Here is a 20,336-nt window from a genome sequence, read left to right as displayed (position 1 = left end):
AGAGAGAATGGCTCGAGCCAATGGATGCAAGCTTGTTGCATTGACTAAAAACGAGGGGAGGAGTTTCGGGTTCGCCCATTAATTAAAACAACAGCAAAAAAACACTCTGTATTCTCCAACGCAGAAGAAAGCACTTTTCAGATATGAGCGGGGCTGTTGGGTCAGAGGAACCGGTCCATTTCACTCAAGTTTCGGTCGTGTCCCTCTTCGCCTGCGCCGCACAGTTGGCCGTCAGCTCCGTACTGGCACAGATGTGGGGCAGAAAGTGTTCGGGTGCGGACAGGGCGGTCCTGGTCTGGGCGGTCTATGATGCCCTCGTCCACATCACGCTGGTGAGTAGGTCTGTACCGTCCTCGGAACCGCACTGGACGCTTCTGGGTGCAGCACACTTCACCTGTGGTTCGTCTCGTTGAACAGGAAGGACCGTTTGTCTATATATCACTCGTAGGCACCGTTGCGACCTCTGATAACGTTTTGGCTGAACTGTGTACGTATGAGTATATTCTCTAGTTTAATTTATTTATTTATATATATATATATTTTTTTATTTTATTTTTTTCTATGCGAGTTGTCTAAATTCATAAATTTCACTTGCTCTATTTGTAATAAGTGCTGAAAGGAGTTATTGAGAAGATCTCGAAGGACATCTAGTGGTGAACTGTGGGAGATGTCACTAAATGATTATATACGGTGAACGTATCCGCGCCCTCAAATTCTCCGCAGGGAAAGAATACGGGAAGGCGGACCGGCGGTGGCTGCACTCGGACCCGACCATAGTGTCCCTGGAGATGCTGACGGTGTTTGTGGATGGGTTCCTGGCGCTGCTTCTGATCCACGCTATCGTTCATGACAAGCACTACAGGTGAAACAACGAGCCTTCTAATAAAACACCAACACGCACTCATTCATTGACTTATTAATCGTTGCTCTCGATCAGAGACTGGGAGTAAAACATTCTGTAAGACTGTTTTTCAACGTAGAACTGAATTTTTTTTATTCCCAAATGTGAGTGAAGTATCTAATCACAAGCTACAGTGACAGCATGATAAAGCATTCAGTGTTATTACACAAGATTCAGGAGTTGTGATCAAATCAGTGAACTTCACCCCTACTGAGAAATCAGCCTTGGGATTTCACAGCCTTTGAGCCCGCCGCGTGACTGTGTTTAGCGTTCACGTGCGTACGAGCACCCGTTCTCCTTTCCAGACACTTTGTCCAAATCACGCTGTGTGTGTGTGAGCTCTACGGAGGATGGATGACCTTCTGCCCAGACTGGCTGCTGGGAAGTCCCAGTCTGAACACCAGCAGCTGGCTCCACTTGTGGGTCTACCTGGTCTTCTTCAATGGCGTGTGGGTGCTGGTGCCCGGCGTCCTGCTCTGGCAGTCCTGGAGAGATCTGCGGAGATCCCATCACTGTCTGAAGAAGCACAGGTAGAACTGGAGGAAGGGTCTATGATGTCATAAAGGGTTAACGGTCAGGGGGGCGGGGCCTGTGCTCAAGGCCAATTTGTACCTCATGATTGCTCATATTATCAGAGGTGCCGTTGAGGGACACAGAAGAATTTTTGAAACATTTTGACAATGAAGACTAGTATGATTTACATTCAAGCTTCATGATACAAGTAAGTGGGCTTTTAATTAAGGGTCTCTACACGCTGGATCATCTGGCCCTGTCTACACCAGTGTCTCTTTTGATGGGGAAATTCCACGGCTAATTTCAGATCAGTATTAAACGCTTTCTGGCATCACACAAAACCAATGCTCACTGAAGCAGTTTGGATGTATGTGAGACAAGCCTGCCGAAGAAAGGATATAGCTGAATAAAGAGAAGCTTCCAGTTACACCAGTAGTGCTTTTGGTATTCTCATGTTAACGCACTGGATCTGTTCACCAATACTATGAAGTAATGACACAGTGCATTTAATTCCACCTGTGTATGAGTGGAAGAGCATTTAGCAGTCCTGTCAAAACACTTGGCTGCTGGTGCATTTTTTTTTGCTGATCTGATTTTAATTTGTTACATTCAGATTTATCTTTGTATTTAAATAAATCACACAGTAAAGTCTGTGCTATGTGCTTCACTGTACATTTCCATAACAAAGAGGCATTTACAATAAACAACCTCACCCAGCTCTGTATTGCACTTCTCTCTCTCACTAATACCACATTCAGAAGATTCAGCTCTCCTTTCTTGATGGATCACTGTCATCAGCACTGGTACTTCAATATCAATCTTACAGTATGAAAAATATCAAAGCATTGGTTGTGCCTACATGGGATCCACGTCTGTGGGGCTTCCATCAGCGTCTCTCACTTCTTCTGAATCATCCTGGCCACTGAGAGGAACGCTTGGTTGAGTCCCAGGCCGTTCAGAGCACTGCACGCCTGGATCTCCCAAACCCTGTCCGTATAGCTCTGGAGATCCAGCTGCTCGGACACTTCACCGATGGTCAGGGAGTTCGGCAGGTCCGATTTGTTGGCCAGCACCAGCAGAGGGACGTCCCTGGCGTGGTGGTCGCGCAAGACCGTCTTCAGAGCCTTCTTGGCCTCGTCCATGCGAGCGCGGTCGCCGGCGTCCACCACGAACACCAGAGCCCCGGAGCCCTCCAGGTAGTGGGTCCAGTGGGAGCGCATGCTCCCCTGTCCGCCCACGTCCCAGACGGTGAGCGCCGTCTTCTTGTCCAGCTCCAGACGCACCACGTTGAAGCCTACGGTGGGAGAGGTTTCCATTACGACCCCTCGCCGGAGCCTGTAGATCAACGTGGACTTCCCGGCTGAGTCCAGGCCAATCAGAACCACCTGCGGTGTCCTGCGGAACCGCTTAGAGTGGATGGGACCCATTTGAATGCCCTGCAACTTGAGCCAATCAAGACAATGTTCCCTGGCAGGCGCTGTGGTTAGCTTGGGGAGTCAGAATGCAAAACAGAAGGTAGTGTCCAGTGTTGTGGCTTCCCTTGCTGGAACCTAAATGAACTAGATTGGTCTGTGTGGAGCATTTTCTTCTAAATTCCACCACCATGTGATGTAGCTAAACAAGTTGGTCCACATTTTTTTGATGAAGGTGTGCCTTTTTTGTTGACTTAACGTTCTATAATAGGAGTCAAACACTATGAGCCTATTACACATTAACTGATTGGTTGATGTGGAAGAAAAGGTTTATGTAAATATTTATTACTTATTTACACCAAATAAACAAACCCAAGACACTGTGTTACAGTTAGGAAATCTCACTGTCAACTTAACAAAGTTGGCAGCAGAGTAGTTTGGATTTGCATGAGACTCTGAAATGTACTGTCAACTTGCCAAGTGGGGTCTCAAAGCAGCATAGAACCTTCTTTACCTACACAGATAAACTGGTAAAATATTTAGAATGTTTTATATTTTAGATTTACCATTTCTTTCGCATTTCTTAACTTCTTTCTCAGTTCTTAATTTACTTTACTTTTTTTTCTTAGCTCAAATAATAATCACTCGCCTTTTTATTCATCGCGTCTAATATAACTAGCCCCCGTGCAGGGACTTTTCTTTTGTACAACGACGCCGTTTTGAAGGCGTACGTGATGACGTGGGTGGCGCTCTCGCGGGGGCGGCGTAAGCGGAGCTAACCGATACGGAGGAGACATTCCCGCCGGTAATACCGAATCAAACGTCCACTGTCTTTAGGTAGGTCCGTCACTTGTTACATTTATAAACACACTGTCTCCCTTTTCCCCTCAGCGAACCGGGTTTCGTGATGGAGCGCTGCTGTAGGTCAGTATCGAGGCTTTCTGGCCAGCTGGTGAGCTAGCTTAGCCTGCTAGCCTACTAGTAAACAGTAGCTGTCCAGCTAGTCAGGAAATGCTGCAGCGAGACTAATGACAATTACACTCATTTTGGGGTTATTATTATTATTATTATAACCTAGATAAGTTCATATGTATTGGCTGTGTACTGTGATTTAGATAAAATCAGAAAACCTTAAAAGCTATTTCAAGACTCCAACACCACGTTTTGCATTCTTGTGAATAACCTTCATGTGATGTCAACGAGGTGTCAGATTGAATTCAACGTTTTAAAAACCAAAATTTTGCGCCTAGAAAAAGAGATTCTACGCTGCGTTTTCTCTGCTGCACATAACGTGTTTGTGTGCGCATGCGCGTCCGCTGTCAGCAGTTCCAGTAGTTGCAGTGCGTCCTCGGGTAGCCCCGCCCCCACGCCCGCCCCCAAGTCCTTCTTCTCCCCCGTACCCCGGAGTGTCAACAGCGTGACCATGGTGGACGTCAGCAAGTGGTCTCTCTTCAACCTCATGAGCGCACAGGAGATTGCCACCATAAGGCAGGCGTGCGTCTTCGGGACATCAGCCAACGAGGCTATCTTCACTACTCACGACAACGAGGTACGTAGAAAGTTGTATTTTGCGAAGTCAGAATTTGTGGGATACCCAAATTGCTCAGTACATCTGTATGTTTTACTATGCTGTACTTTTTCCTTAGTATTTACAAGAAGGAGCATCCAGATGTCATTTGGTTTTGTCATCGTGTCCCGCAGGTGTACGTGTTTGGCCTGAACTGCAGTAACTGTCTGGGCACAGGGGACAGTCAGAGCTCAATCGTGCCCAAGAAGCTGGACTCCCTGAGTGGCAAGAAGGTGGTTTCTCTGAGCTATGGCAGCGGTCCACACGTACTGCTCGCCACAGAGGGTGAGACGCGTCGCTCCTGTTGGAACGGACGAGAACGTTTCTTCACGGGTTCTCTGTGCTCAAGACGGGCGATGTTATCCGATTGTTCTAAAGAGTGCGTCTGTTGCCTTCACAGAGGGGGAGCTGTATGCATGGGGGCATAACGGTTACAGTCAGCTGGGCAACGGGGCGACCAATCAGGGAGCGGCTCCTCTGCTGGTGTCGGCCAACCTGCAGAACAAGAGGGTGGTGGAGGTGGCCTGCGGGTCGCACCACTCCATGGTCCTGACCCACGACGGGGAGGTGAGAGACGACACCATGGGACATGACGTCACAAAGGCCCGCGCGCCTACCTTGTCCTTCGGGGCTGCGTTCCAGGTGCTTTAGACAGACCGTCGGAGAGATCCGCACAGCTATACGACGGGTGTCACTGTTGCTCTTCTCTGTAGGGTGGCCGCCCAGGCTCTCGTTAACTCACCTCCAGACTACTGAAGCTCCCTCTTGGCTGGTCTGCCCATCAGGCGTCTATGCAGTCAGGCTGGTGCAACTTATCCGCAAAGCTTCAGTGCGGCTGGTCTTCAGTGCTCTTAAATTCCCCCGTGTCACTCTAACTATCCATTTACTTCACTGGTTTTGTGTATTATGGCTCAACTCTTAAGATGTACAAGACAAGCATGAAGATTCTCCTCTGTTACAGCACCCAGTGGGTGTAGCGAAAATTCCTCGCTGTCTTCAAACCCCTAATGGCCTCCGTCTCTTTTGAAAAGCACTTTAGTTAAACCTTGTAAGAAGATTCTTACATTTGCACTGGAACCTGATTTGTTTAGCAGTTGCTCATGAATTGTGTTGCGTTGTGCTTCCTGCCTCATTCCGGGTCTCCACAGTGACACTTGGTTCTGTCAGCGTCTCGGTTGAGGGTATTTTTGGTGTCTGGCCTATTTGTGCCTGCTGGGGATACATTGAGAAGGCAACTAAAGCACTTCTGTAGGTCGCTCTACATGACGGCATCCGCTGAACACTGTAAACGTCGGTAAATGCAGGAAGCCTCATCGTACAGCTGCTCGGCGCCGGCACGCGTGTGACACGAAGTTCTGAGCCCAAAACGCCGTTGTGCTCCTCCGGGTTCCTGGCGTGATCTGGTGACGTGTGTTCATGCACCTGCTGACCACGAGTTTGTTTGCTTATTCGCGTTTGCCTTTTGTGTGCACTGTGTACTCTGTTAGTGTACAGTTGCTTTAAACGCTGTGCCCGTATGTACACTCAACCACGAGATAAAGACCCGTGGATCAGCTAGCTGGAATGGGTCATTAATAAGGATGAAATGGGTGAGGTGTGAAGGTGGGTTGTAGTTGTGTGCGGTTTGACAGCTGCAGTTCCGATGAGGCTCTCCGCTAGTGTTAATTTAGCTCATAATCTTCATGTTTGCTTTCCATCTGTTGAGTTGTAGACGACTCCTCGCCCCTAAAGGATTCCTGGTGTGTGTGTGTTGTGTGTGTGTTTGGCCTTTCCTCATTTCTGCTGCTCTGCTTCACCCAGGTGTTTGCGTGGGGCTATAATAACTGCGGGCAAGTGGGATCGGGCTCCACGGCCAACCAGCCCACCCCGCGGAGGGTGTCCTGCTGTCTCCAGAACAAGGCGCTGGTCGGCATCGCCTGTGGCCAGACGTCTTCCATTGCCGTGTCGGACAACGGGGAGGTGAAATTAAAAACAAGCCATCGTCCCTTTTCTCTAGACTGGAGATTGTGGCTGACGGTCTGGGTCTCGCCATTTTGATCTGTCAGTGACTCTACGTTTTTACCCACCAGCTGTCATTACGCACTTATCAGTTTTAGCTGCACTTTATTTATGAACAAATTTACAGAATTCACAGAATTTCTTATGATTCTGTTGTATGTGTATTGTAATGATTAATGTTTTCAAGTGTGTGTGTGTGTGTGTGTGTGTGTGTGTGTGTGTGTGTGGTATAGGTGTATTGTTGGGGCTACAATGGTAACGGACAGCTGGGCTTAGGAAACAATGGTAACCAGTTGACTCCATGTCGTGTAGCAGCACTGCAGGGTCTCTGTGTTCTCCAGGTGAGGCTGCACGTCACCTGTGTGACTCCCCACGCCCCGCTAGTGTCACGTCACCTGTGTGACTCCCCACGCCCCGCTAGTGTCACGTCACCTGTGTGACTCCCCACGCCCCGCTAGAGTCACGTCACCTGTGTGACTCCCCACGCCCCGCTAGCGTCATGTCACGCGTGACTCCCCACGCCCCGCTAGTGTCACGTCACCTGCGTGACTCCCCACGCCCCGCCTAGCGTCACGTCACCTGCGTGACTCCCCACGCCCCGCCTAGCGTCACGTCACCTGTGTGACTCCCCACGCCCCGCCTAGCGTCACGTCACCTGTGTGACTCCCCACGCCCCGCCTAGCGTCACGTCACCTGTGTGACTCCCCACGCCCCGCTAGTGTCACGTCACCTGTGTGACTCCCCACGCCCCGCTAGTGTCACGTCACCTGTGTGACTCCCCACGCCCCGCTAGTGTCACGTCACCTGTGTGACTCCCCACGCCCCGCTAGTGTCACGTCACCTGTGTGACTCCCCACGCCCCGCTAGAGTCACGTCACCTGTGTGACTCCCCACGCCCCGCTAGAGTCACGTCACCTGTGTGACTCCCCACGCCCCGCTAGCGTCATGTCACCTGCGTGACTCCCCACGCCCCGCCTAGCGTCATGTCACCTGCGTGACTCCCCACGCCCCGCCTAGCGTCACGTCACCTGCGTGACTCCCCACGCCCCGCCTAGCGTCACGTCACCTGTGTGACTCCCCACGCCCCGCCTAGCGTCACGTCACCTGTGTGACTCCCCACGCCCCGCCTAGCGTCACGTCACCTGTGTGACTCCCCACGCCCCGCTAGTGTCACGTCACCTGTGTGACTCCCCACGCCCCGCTAGTGTCACGTCACCTGTGTGACTCCCCACGCCCCGCTAGTGTCACGTCACCTGCGTGACTCCCCACGCCCCGCTAGTGTCACGTCACCTGCGTGACTCCCCACGCCCCGCTAGTGTCACGTCACCTGCGTGACTCCCCACGCCCCGCTAGTGTCACGTCACCTGCGTGACTCGCCAAGCCCCGCTAGTGTCACGTCACCTGCGTGACTCCCCACGCCCCGCTAGTGTCACGTCACCTGCGTGACTCCCCATGCCCCGCTAGTGTCACGTCACCTGCGTGACTCCCCATGCCCCGCTAGTGTCACGTCACCTGCGTGACTCCCCACGCCCCGCTAGTGTCACGTCACCTGCGTGACTCCCCACGCCCCGCTAGAGTCACGTCACCTGCGTGACTCCCCACGCCCCGCTAGTCACGTCACCTGCGTGACTCCCCACGCCCCGCTAGAGTCACGTCACCTGCGTGACTCCCCACGCCCCGCTAGTGTCACGTCACCTGCGTGACTCCCCACGCCCCGCTAGTGTCACGTCACCTGTGTGACTCCCCACGCCCCGCTAGTGTCACGTCACCTGTGTGACTCCCCACGCCCCGCTAGTGTCACGTCACCTGTGTGACTCCCCACGCCCCGCTAGTGTCACGTCACCTGTGTGACTCCCCACGCCCCGCTAGTGTCACGTCACCTGTGTGACTCCCCACGCCCCGCCTAGCGTCACGTCACCTTTGTGACTCCCCACGCCCCGCTAGTGTCACGTCACCTGCGTGACTCCCCACGCCCCGCTAGTGTCACGTCACCTGCGTGACTCGCCAAGCCCCGCTAGAGTCACGTCACCTGTGTGACTCCCCACGCCCCGCTAGAGTCACGTCACCTGTGTGACTCCCCACGCCCCGCTAGCGTCATGTCACGCGTGACTCCCCACGCCCCGCTAGTGTCACGTCACCTGCGTGACTCCCCACGCCCCACCTAGCGTCACGTCACCTGCGTGACTCCCCACGTCCCACCTAGCGTCACGTCACCTGCGTGACTCCCCACGCCCCGCCTAGCGTCACGTCACCTGCGTGACTCCCCACGCCCCGCTAGTGTCACGTCACCTGTGTGACTCCCCACGCCCCGCTAGTGTCACGTCACCTGTGTGACTCCCCATGCCCCGCTAGTGTCACGTCACCTGTGTGACTCCCCACGCCCCGCTAGTGTCACGTCACCTGTGTGACTCCCCACGCCCCGCTAGTGTCACGTCACCTGCGTGACTCCCCACGCCCCGCTAGTGTCACGTCACCTGCGTGACTCCCCACGCCCCGCTAGTGTCACGTCACCTGCGTGACTCCCCACGCCCCGCTAGTGTCACGTCACCTGCGTGACTCCCCACGCCCCGCTAGTGTCACGTCACCTGCGTGACTCGCCAAGCCCCGCTAGTGTCACGTCACCTGCGTGACTCGCCAAGCCCCGCTAGTGTCACGTCACCTGCGTGACTCGCCAAGCCCCGCTAGTGTCACGTCACCTGCGTGACTCCCCACGCCCCGCTAGTGTCACGTCACCTGCGTGACTCGCCAAGCCCCGCTAGTGTCACGTCACCTGCGTGACTCCCCACGCCCCGCTAGTGTCACGTCACCTGCGTGACTCCCCACGCCCCGCTAGTGTCACGTCACCTGCGTGACTCCCCACGCCCCGCTAGAGTCACGTCACCTGTGTGACTCCCCACGCCCCGCTAGTCACGTCACCTGCGTGACTCCCCACGCCCCGCTAGAGTCACGTCACCTGCGTGACTCCCCACGCCCCGCTAGTGTCACGTCACCTGCGTGACTCCCCACGCCCCGCTAGTGTCACGTCACCTGCGTGACTCCCCACGCCCCGCTAGTGTCACGTCACCTGCGTGACTGCCCACGCCCCGCCTAGCGTCACGTCACCTGCGTGACTGCCCACGCCCCGCTAGTGTCACGTCACCTGTGTGACTCCCCACGCCCCGCTAGTGTCACGTCACCTGTGTGACTCCCCACGCCCCGCTAGTGTCACGTCACCTGTGTGACTCCCCACGCCCCGCTAGTGTCACGTCACCTGTGTGACTCCCCACGCCCCGCTAGTGTCACGTCACCTGTGTGACTCCCCACGCCCCGCTAGTGTCACGTCACCTGTGTGACTCCCCACGCCCCGCCTAGCGTCACGTCACCTTTGTGACTCCCCACGCCCCGCTAGTGTCACGTCACCTGCGTGACTCCCCACGCCCCGCTAGTGTCACGTCACCTGCGTGACTCGCCAAGCCCCGCTAGTGTCACGTCACCTGCGTGACTCCCCACGCCCCGCTAGTGTCACGTCACCTGTGTGACTCCCCACGCCCCGTTAGTGTCACGTCACCTGCGTGACTCCCCACGCCCCGTTAGTGTCACGTCACCTGCGTGACTCCCCACGCCCCGCTAGTGTCACGTCACCTGCGTGACTCCCCACGCCCCGCTAGTGTCACGTCACCTGCGTGACTCCCCACGCCCCGCTAGTGTCACGTCACCTGCGTGACTCCCCACGCTCCGCCTAGCGTCACGTCACCTGCGTGACTCCCCACGCCCCGCTAGTGTCACGTCACCTGCGTGACTCCCCACGCCCCGCTAGCGTCACGTCACCTGCGTGACTCCCCACGCCCCGCTAGCGTCATGTCACCTGCGTGACTCCCCACGCCCCGCTAGCGTCACGTCACCCGCGTGACTCCCCACGCCCCGCTAGCGTCACGTCACCTGCGTGACTCCCCACGCCCCGCTAGTGTCACGTCACCTGCGTGACTCCCCACGCCCCGCTAGTGTCACGTCACCTGCGTGACTGCCCACGCCCCGCCTAGCGTCACGTCACCTGCGTGACTGCCCACGCCCCGCTAGTGTCACGTCACCTGTGTGACTCCCCACGCCCCGCTAGTGTCACGTCACCTGTGTGACTCCCCACGCCCCGCTAGTGTCACGTCACCTGCGTGACTCCCCACGCCCCGCTAGTGTCACGTCACCTGCGTGACTCCCCACGCCCCGCTAGTGTCACGTCACCTGTGTGACTCCCCACGCCCCGCTAGAGTCACGTCACCTGCGTGACTCCCCACGCCCCGCTAGTGTCACGTCACCTGCGTGACTCCCCACGCCCCGCTAGTGTCACGTCACCCGCGTGACTCCCCACGCCCCGCTAGCGTCATGTCACCTGCGTGACTCGCCAAGCCCCGCTAGCGTCACGTCACGCGTGACTCCCCACGCCCCGCTAGCGTCATGTCACGCGTGACTCCCCACGCCCCGCTAGCGTCACGTCACCTGCGTGACTCCCCACGCCCCGCTAGTGTCACGTCACCTGCGTGACTCCCCACGCCCCGCTAGCGTCACGTCACCTGCGTGACTCCCCACGCCCCGCTAGTGTCACGTCACCTGCGTGACTCCCCACGCCCCGCTAGCGTCACGTCACCTGCGTGACTCCCCACGCCCCGCTAGCGTCATGTCACCTGCGTGACTCCCCACGCCCCGCTAGCGTCATGTCACCTGCGTGACTCCCCACGCCCCGCTAGTGTCACGTCACCTGCGTGACTCCCCACGCCCCGCTAGCGTCACGTCACCTGCGTGACTCCCCACGCCCCGCTAGTGTCACGTCACCTGCGTGACTCCCCACGCCCCGCTAGCGTCACGTCACCTGCGTGACTCCCCACGCCCCGCTAGCGTCATGTCACCTGCGTGACTCCCCACGCCCCGCTAGCGTCATGTCACCTGCGTGACTCCCCACGCCCCGCTAGCGTCATGTCACCTGCGTGACTCCCCACGCCCCGCTAGTGTCACGTCACCTGTGTGACTCCCCACGCCCCGCTAGCGTCATGTCACCTGCGTGACTCCCCACGCCCCGCTAGCGTCAGGATCACGGATGAGAACTGACAGAAGGCTCAATGGTTGATCCGAACAAACGTATTAAATGCACTGCTTCTCATATCGACACATAGACACACATCAGTGCACATAGACTGTTTAAAATTAGCAAAAATGAGCACAGAGATTTGAGATTTGACCAACGGAAACTATTCAGGATAAATCGGATCTCTCTTGTCGATTTTTGTTCTTCACTGTAACAAAACACTGATGCTTGTCACCACGGCGATTCCGTCCCCGATCGTCGGTCGTCTGCTGTGAGTGCCCTAACCTGCGTGTTAGGGCACTCACAGCACTCCGTGTGCCGTATCTCAGATCGCCTCGGGCTACGCCCACACGCTGGCGCTGACGGACGAGGGTCTGCTCTACAGCTGGGGCGCCAACACCTACGGGCAGCTGGGCACCGGCAGCAAGAGCAATCAGCTCAGCCCCGTTCAGGTCATGGCGGACAAGGAGAGGTGGGTGAGGGGGGGGGGGGGGGGGGGGGGGCGGAGGGCTGGATGTGTCCCGGTTATTCTCTTCTTTTTATTCGTTTTTTGTTCTTCTGCCTTCCGTTTTTTTTTTTTTTGTTTGTTCATTCTATTTACATTTGTTTTCTGCTTTTATGGTGTGTGTGTGTGTGTGTGTGTGTGTGTGTGTGTGTGTGTGTGTGTGTGTGTGTGTGTGTGTGTGTGTGTGTGTGTGTGTGTGTGTGTGCTGCTTGTCATTACACATTACATGCTTCACATTGTTGCATCCCAGACCTGTTTCCTATCAGGCTGCCGGGGGATTTCCCATGACATTTCTTCCTGTTTTGAGTGCTTCTGATGACACACACACACACACACACACACACACACACACACACACACACACACACACACACACACACACACACACACACATTCTTGGTTTACTGTTTGCAGGAAGATGATTCACATTTTTTACATTTTCAGAGAGACCAAATGATTCAGGAAGTCAAATTACCACCCAGCTCAAGAATACATTTGATCATTAATCAAATCTTTATTTTTGTAGTTTTCGTCAGTGTATTTTATGGTCAACTCCTCCGGTTCTTTCTTGACACGCACCTCAATTCTTACTGGTACTGAAGAGTAGGGTCTTACCTCTGGGACTGCACTGAGAATCTTAAACGTTTTTTCTTGCCTTTTTCTTTCCTTACTCATTAACTTTTTTGCTTTTATTTTAAAATAAGTCAATTTGTCTGCTTCTTTACATCTGGTTTGTAATTAACTCTCCTGTCTGAAGTCTGTCCGCTGTCTGACAGCAGACAGGACTGTGGCTGCAAACTTGAATGTTTCCTGCAGCCTAAAGTGCAACCATTACAAAAATAAAAGTGAAAGTCAGCCCTTTCCCATCTTCTTTTCTTCGACCCCTCCCACGTCCCTTACCGTCCCTCCCCCTTCGTCACTTTCACTCCGTCACCTCTGCCTCTTCCTCCGTACCCTCCTCTTCCTCACTCGTCCAGGATCGTGGAGGTAGCCGCATGCCACTCTACGCACGCCTCGGCGGCCAAGACCCAGAGCGGCCACGTGTACATGTGGGGTCAGTGCAGGGGTCAGTCCCTCATCCTGCCCCACCTCACACACTTCTCCTGCACCGACGACGTCTTCGCCTGCTTCGCCTCGCCCTCCGTCATGTGGAGACTGCTGTCCATCGGTGAGGCTGGAGTGTCTTTTGGTGTGTGTCCCCATCGTTAGGCCTCGTTTAGTTCATTCAATCGATAATGAGGGCCAATCGCCTCGTTTAGTTAATTAATAGTGAGGGCCAATTGAACAACCCCCACCACCTGCAGCTTTGTGGTTAGCCGGAAGTGTAACGAGCTTCCTCCTTCTGTTCATAGAGCACGACGGCTTCCTGACAGTGGCTCAGTCTTTGAAGAAAGAGTTTGACAGCCCCGAAACTTCAGACCTCAAGTTCAGCGTCGATGGCAAATACATTCATGTCCACAAAGCAGTGCTCAAAATCAGGTGCCTGCTCACTTCATCTCGCTCAGTGGGCACAGTACGAGTTGTTGGGGGGGGCGGGGGGGTGGGGGTAAACACAAACATCTGAGTGGTCGTTTTATTGTCAGCAATGTTTGTGTGTGTGTGTGTGTGTGTATTTAAGGCAGTGTTGGGAACGTTAATTTAAAAAAGTAATTAGTTATATAGTTACTAGGGCTGCACGATTAATCGTATTTTTATCGTTATCGCGATGTGAAGTTTCACGATAAACACATCGAAAGAGCCACGATAACTCCTTGAATAACAGCAAACTCAAATTGCATTATCCTCGTCCAGCAATAGAGGGAGCTATTCGCGCTGCAGACTATGATCACGTGACGTAAGTAGGCAAGAGGCAGAGTGAGGCAGAGTTGCCAGGTTCGCGGTTTTCACGCCAAATTGGGCTTGTTTGAAAATCCAGCTGCGGGTAAAAATTCTGGGGCCGCGGGGTGCGGTTTTTTGGGCTACTTTTGAGTTGGGCTACTGCGGAAGTTACAAGTCAACACTAAGAATCGATCGCGATATAATACTTTATTTGTATCCAGTTCACACTCGCAACACCCCCCCCCCCTCCGCCGACAACTTACACTCGCAGATTTTGTGCGGAAAACTTTTGTAGGACCTGGCAACCCTGGAGTGAGGTGAACACGCTCATCAGACACGCGATTTGGTTTAAGCCTGGTTGGCGAAAATAACGTAATCGCGGTGGCTTCGCCCGTGTGCAATTGCCTCGCGCGCTGTCGATTCACGAGGTCGTGCACCTCTCGAATTTTGTAAGTTCGCGCGCGCCGCGTCTCGGTGCAATGAGAACAGTCATGTTTGCAGGGTTCATTCACCTATACAAGGTGGAATTCAAGTACTTGTACGTCACTTTCAAGGTCCATTTCAATAATTCCCAGCACGTTATTGAATTAAATATTTATACATATACTGAAATAATTCGCTTTTTTATCACATTTATTTAATGTTATTATTTATTTAAAGTTCGCGCGCGCCGCGTCTCGGCACAATGAGAACAGTCATGTTTGCAGGGTTCATACACCTATACAAGGTGGAATTCAAGCACTTGTACGTCACTTTCAAGGTCCATTTCAATAATTCCCAGCACGTTATTGAATTAAATATTTATACATATACTCTAAATGATTCGAAATAATTCGCTTTTTTATCACATTATTTAATGGATATTTATTTTCAAAACGCCCAAACTTAACGTCTTCACGTTCTCTCATGTTTCGTCCTGGAATTACAAGAGGCTCGTATTTGTTAACGTAATACAAGAGAATTGTTCAGTCAGACAGATATTTGTTGTGAAACGAAGTAGTTACAATTTCAAGCCTTTTCAAATACTTTAGCCTAAATTCCAGCACTTTTCAAACATGAAACACAAAGCAACATTAATATTGGTCAGGTAAAAGTTCATTCCCCTGTATTTGAGGGGTGTTTTTTTTTTATACTACTAGGCCTACATATCGTTTCGGACATCACTGCAAAGAATGTGACACGGCAAGATTAAACGCTTCCGCCGTTCGCGGAGGTTAACGAGGTGTGCGGAGTCGCTCACTCCTGAAAGTATAAACCTAGATTGAATCTATTGTTGAATAAACCTGCAAAATATTTGGAATTATTCTGGATTCATTACACAGTAAAAAACAAAACAAATTAACGTGCTGCTGTTCAGAGAGACACTACATTTCTGTATTTTAATCTTAATTTATCGTGGTTCACATCGATATCGGGATATCCAACAATGTTATCGCACATCGCAATTCTAGTCCATATTGTGCACCCCTAATAGTTACTCACTACTTGTTCAAAAAAGTAACTGAGTTAGTAACTGAATTACTCTATAATAAAAGTTACTCGTTACCAGGGAAAGTAACTATTTGCGTTGCAGTTTTAAAAAAGTTATATGCCGATGAATAAGGATATTTTTTTGAAAAAGCAGTTTTCACAGTCAGTTGAAATGAGTAGATCAGAAAGGTGTTTAACTTTTGATATTTATTGCACATCCACAGACCAGTGCAGGATAAAATCCTTTAAAATTCCAAATCTTGGTAAAAAAAAAAGCAAAAGTAAACAGTTACACTATATAAAGTGCATTTACATCTATCAAATTAAATTAAATTCTTTCAACCTGAGACAACTGGTTTGTTCACAACAGAAGTAAACTTAACAATAAAACCTCTATTCTTAATTAAATAAATCAAATACCCAGTCTGGTAGACATTCAGGAACTTCATGTATTTTCTTAAATAATGTTAATATTGCCACCTTGAAAATGCAAATTTTTTTTCGGCTTGCTCCTGACTCGCCATTTCAGCCTCTTCTCCGTTTGTGTTGCGTGTCTCTCTGTGTCACTGGCGTGCTTCGGCGCGCGTGTAAAAACACTGGCTCTGATTGGTTACCATAACGCTGCCTTAGCCAGTCGCTTACTGACTTGTTAAGTTAAACAGGTGTTACACCGAGAGCTGTGACCTATCGAGATCTGTTACTCCTCACTAGTCTGGGCAGCCGTCCGCTCGGATTACTGTTAGTATATCAATATATAGTAACGCTAGTAACCGTTAATAACCAGTAACGTCAATGGCGTTGTAACGACAGAAAAAGTAATTAATTATATTATCCCGTTACTGATAAAATGACGCTGTTATTTTTAACGGCGTTATTCGCAACACTGATTTAAGGCAACACTAAATCATCATGCCAAGGTAACAAGGCTTTCAGTCTGTCTAATTGAGGCATAAGTGATTGTGAATTAGCTTCACCTGCTTTGGTGCAAACGAAAGTGACCCGAGGTGCACTGGAGAGGCAGCAGCAAGACACCCCCATAAAGGGAATGTGGGTCTGGAGGTGGAGGCCACACACACACACACACACACACACACACACACACACACTTCCTCTCTCCTCCTCCTCCCTGACTGGTTCTTCTCTACAGTACTGTTCTTTGGGTTTCACTAGTGTCCGTGTCAGTGCTGGTACCACAGAGTTCTGCCCACAGCCCATTCAGCTTGAACAGGAACTTCAGCTCCTCTGGGACGACCCGTCCATATGCGCCGTCACAAGGTGTACCCTGTCTCCCAGTAGGGTCTCGAGGTCACGGGAGAGACATCCAGGACATGGGCCGGGGACATGACAGGACAGGGGAAGGTCATTGTCCCAGTGGCAGGGCTGGTATCTTGCTCCTTTGTGTGAGGAGGAAGAGAAAGAGCACTGTCAGGTCCACCATTGGAGCCCAGCAGGTTCAAGCTTGAGCACACGTGATTGACGTGAAGGGGTCCGGTAAATGTGGTGCTGCCCGTAACATCACGAGTGCTCGGAGGGTCTCGCAAACCTCCACGTGACGGCCAAAGGCACCTTAACTGTTATCAGGCTTCCACGGCTTGATGAGTTTGGTTCCCATTGACCGTTATGTCGTTTTGATCTGAACAAAGTACACAGTTTATGTAGGTGAAGATTTTCAAATGTAATCTACCTTTGACATCTGATGCGTGATTTGAGCGTTCCCTTATTTTTCTGAGCAGTGAATTCTTGTTCGTTACAGATGTGAACACTTTCGGTCCATGTTTCAGTCCCACTGGAATGAAGACATGCAGGAGGTGATCGAGATCGACCAGTTCTCCTACCCCGTGTACCGCTCCTTCCTGGAGTTCCTCTACACGGACACTGTAGACCTCCCTCCTGAGGACGCCATCGGTAAGGACCAGGTGGCCCAGGCAAGTTGCTGTCTACATGTAGAAACCGCGTGGCCCAGGCAAGTGGGTCTACCCCATGTAGAAACTGCGTGAACCGCGTGGCCCAGGCAAGTGGGTCTACCCCATGTAGAAACTGCGTGAACCGCGTGGCCCAGGTAAGTGTGTCTAACCCATGTAGAAACCGCGTGAACCGCGTGGCCCAGGCAAGTGGGTCTACCCCATGTAGGAACCGCGTGGCCCAGGCAAGTGGGTCTACCACATGTAGGAACCACGTGGCCCAGGCAAGTGGGTCTACCCCATGTAGAAACCGCGTGGCCCAGGCAAGTGGCCTTCTACATGTAGAAACCAGGTGGCCCAGGCAAGTGGGTCTACCCCATGTAGAAACCACATGACCTTGTGCCAGGTAGTTGGTGGCAATCAAGCAGTTTGTACTGCACCCTAATAATCTTACTGCAAACATGCGTTTGGAGGTTTTACTCCGGCGTGACTTTTGTGCAGTATTAGCGTTAGCATTAGCCACAGACACTGATCCCGGTTTGTCCGTCCTGCAGGACTGCTGGACCTGGCCACCGCGTACTGTGAGAACAGGCTGAAGAGACTGTGTCAGCACATCATCAAGAGAGGCATCACCGTGGACAACGCCTTCTCCCTGCTGTCCGCCGCGGTCCGATATGACGCTGAGGTACAACTGGGCGTGGCCTTGCAGGAGACGCACAACACGGGGGCTCCAGTCCGTAGTGTAGAGTCTCAAAGGGGTTGGCAGAACCCAGTTCATACAGAAAAGAAGGGTGGTGTTTATTCGACCCGCTAACCCAGACCATCTGGGTGGGTGGGGGGAGGGGGATTTCAAATACATGCAGGGCAAAAGTTGCATAAGTATTAACACCGCATAAGTATTAACACTGCACTAGTATTAGTAGTTACACAAAGGGACTGCTGTGAATCACAACCGAGTGCCCTTAGACAGGAGCCTGTTGTTGTGGTGGTTTTAGCAGTGGGTTAGAAAATGATTCAACCTTCAGGAAACCTTTCACGATGTCTTTTCCTCAAGGATCTTGAGGAGTTCTGTTTCAAGTTCTGTGTCAACCACCTGACCGAGGTCACCCAGACTTCAGCTTTCTGGCAGATTGACGGCAATCTGCTGAAGGAGTTCATCCGCAGAGCCAGCCGCTGTGGAGCCTTCAAAAACTGACCCCATGACCTTGGGCTGGCACCAAATGTGTACACATGGACATGGAGCCATGTCTCTTACTGCTGGCAGTCATCCTGACCACTAGAGGGTGCTGTTGCTAACTGCAAATTATTTTCCTTAAAGGTAGCTGGTGTTTGTATTTCATCCTGCAGATAATTGCATTGTAGATTTAAAGACCCCCAAGTATTCATTCCAAAGGCATCAGTTCTGTAGTGTAGATTTCTGTGATGGCGTCAGTTTGAAGCCATCTTTATTATTTTACATTGCAGTGATGGGTAGGTGCTGATCCCAGAGACTTGTCCATGTAAGCACAAATGAATGGCACGGTTGGGAATCCTTGCAGACCAAAAATGGGAAGACAGAGCTATCCTGAAGAGTTTGTGCCACTTGGATGTATTTTGCAAGTTATGAGAGTCAAGGGTTTTTATTTTTAGACAGTGTCCAGTTCTGGTCTCCCCAAATCACCCAGCCTGTCCACTCATCAGGAAGCACCTCATTGGTTGGGTTGGCTGTGCTAGTTCAGGGAAAACACGAACCTGTGCAGTGTGACCTCAGTACTGATACTGAAACCCCCTATCCTGGTTCAAAGGTGTTCAAATCACAGCACTCAAGGTCATACAAATTACAAGATGCAGGACTGGATTAGAATTTGAAAGGCTGTAGGCCGTATTTTCAGAATATAGACTAAACTGTCAGTGTTGCTTAGAAGTAACTGGATAAACCACAGAGCTGATCTGTTGCATTATACTCGTCGTGCACGCTAGTCACAGTGGTCAGACGGATGGTTCACACTTTCGCTGCTGTCCGAGCTCCAGCACACCTGAACCAAGCCAATAAGAACACTGAATAGTTTGCGTAGGTGTACTGGGAGCTGGATTAAAGGGAAAATGGTGGCCATCCGGTTGCTCCCCAGGTCAAGAAACACCGACCTACATTGTGTTTGATAATAGAAATTCCAATTCAAATTAATAATGTCCGAGTTACAGGGAAAAAAAATTATTACACCGTTATACCCGACATGGAATCGTCAAATGGATTGAATTGCTCCTGCACCCTGTTCTAAATTATTTTATCAACCTCTTTGTTGAAGCAGACAGCAGGCCGTGTGTGTCTCCTAGTTCAGCGTAGTGCATTTAATTTCTTCATATGATGGCATGGTTGAAAGCTGCTATGAAAGTTCGGAGACGGCTGAGCGGCGGTGGTTTTCCGTTCTGACCTTCCAGCACTGCTGCCGTTGTCGGTGCTGAAGAACTTTCACATTGGGCCTTTTGGAGTGGTTGTTATTTACCATTTGCACTTTCCTTGGAATGTATTGTGTTTGAGGAAAACCACGAGGGTCCCAGTCACTGATCGTATTCTGTGGCTGAGAGGATCATTCAGGAACTGCGTCCTCAGAACTTTCCTCTTGAGGTTTTTTTTTTTTTTTCTCCTCCCAGAGGCCCCTTGGGGCCTCTTAAAGAAGGATGTCTCTAAACAGCACTGCTCCTGCTGATAACAGGTTTGTTCCACACATGCTTCTGGACTGGTGTCCAGTACCTGCATGACACGAGTCACGGGGATGTGTGTGTCCGTTTTTGTTTTTTATGGATTTGTCTTTTTGTTCTGTTACATAGATGCGTTTCTGGATTTTTATGCACAAATGCTTGTGTCGAATTTCTGGCTGCTTGTGTGTTACTTTTGTATGTATATATTTTATAGATTTGCACTACATTTGAGAAAGTCTTTATCTGTGTAGAGAGTGTTGCATTGTTGTGAGATATGACCAAAATAAAGCTTTTCTACAGCTTCACTAAATCTTCTCATCTTTAACAACAGTTTATGTAAAGCGTATAAAATATCACCCAGTGTAGTTTCTTATGCTTTGGTATGGTAGATGTGCAGCTGTCATTGGCTGTTCAGAGTGACTTAAATCCCTTTCAAATGCACAGGGACATCCAGTTAATGGTCATCTCTGTTCTAAATCCATAAAGGTGACACAAACTGATGGTGGCACATTTGTAGCA

General features: G+C 51.4%; 2 protein-coding genes across 6 annotated transcripts; one reads left to right on the top strand and one right to left on the bottom strand.

Moving 5' to 3' along the window:
* The first annotated feature begins 78 nt into the window (after positions 1–78).
* rcbtb1 (regulator of chromosome condensation (RCC1) and BTB (POZ) domain containing protein 1) lies at positions 79–20,139 on the top strand. 5 transcript variants are annotated; one of them, XM_076983279.1, is made up of 16 exons: positions 79–332; positions 418–487; positions 724–862; positions 1,207–1,431; positions 3,718–3,750; positions 4,153–4,375; positions 4,528–4,678; positions 4,794–4,960; positions 6,194–6,352; positions 6,625–6,732; positions 11,774–11,916; positions 12,927–13,117; positions 13,302–13,428; positions 16,991–17,142; positions 17,693–17,823; positions 18,193–20,139. In XM_076983279.1, the coding sequence occupies exons 1-16, from the start codon at positions 144–146 to the stop codon at positions 18,331–18,333; spliced, it is 2,349 nt and encodes a 782-aa protein (XP_076839394.1). In that variant the 5' UTR covers positions 79–143; the 3' UTR covers positions 18,334–20,139. The 5 variants fall into 5 exon arrangements, with proteins under 5 accessions (XP_076839394.1, XP_076839393.1, XP_076839397.1 ...); XM_076983278.1 differs by having other exon boundaries at positions 4,150–4,375; XM_076983282.1 differs by lacking the exons at positions 79–332; positions 418–487; positions 724–862; positions 1,207–1,431 and adding an exon at positions 3,247–3,631 and having other exon boundaries at positions 18,193–20,132.
* On the bottom strand, positions 1,295–2,965 carry arl11 (ADP-ribosylation factor-like 11). The gene is made up of 2 exons (XM_076983292.1): positions 2,274–2,965; positions 1,295–1,417 (listed from the first exon to the last, which is right to left on the bottom strand). The coding sequence occupies exon 1, from the start codon at positions 2,839–2,841 to the stop codon at positions 2,311–2,313; it is 531 nt and encodes a 176-aa protein (XP_076839407.1). The 5' UTR covers positions 2,842–2,965; the 3' UTR covers positions 1,295–1,417; positions 2,274–2,310.
* Positions 20,140–20,336: the final 197 nt, after the last annotated feature.

Source organism: Brachyhypopomus gauderio, chromosome 20 (genome assembly GCF_052324685.1).
Source record: "Brachyhypopomus gauderio isolate BG-103 chromosome 20, BGAUD_0.2, whole genome shotgun sequence".
In the NCBI taxonomy this organism is placed as follows: Eukaryota; Metazoa; Chordata; class Actinopteri; order Gymnotiformes; family Hypopomidae; genus Brachyhypopomus; species Brachyhypopomus gauderio.
The sequence above is the reverse complement of the archived record's forward strand: the minus strand, read 5'-3'. Positions and strand labels throughout refer to the sequence as shown.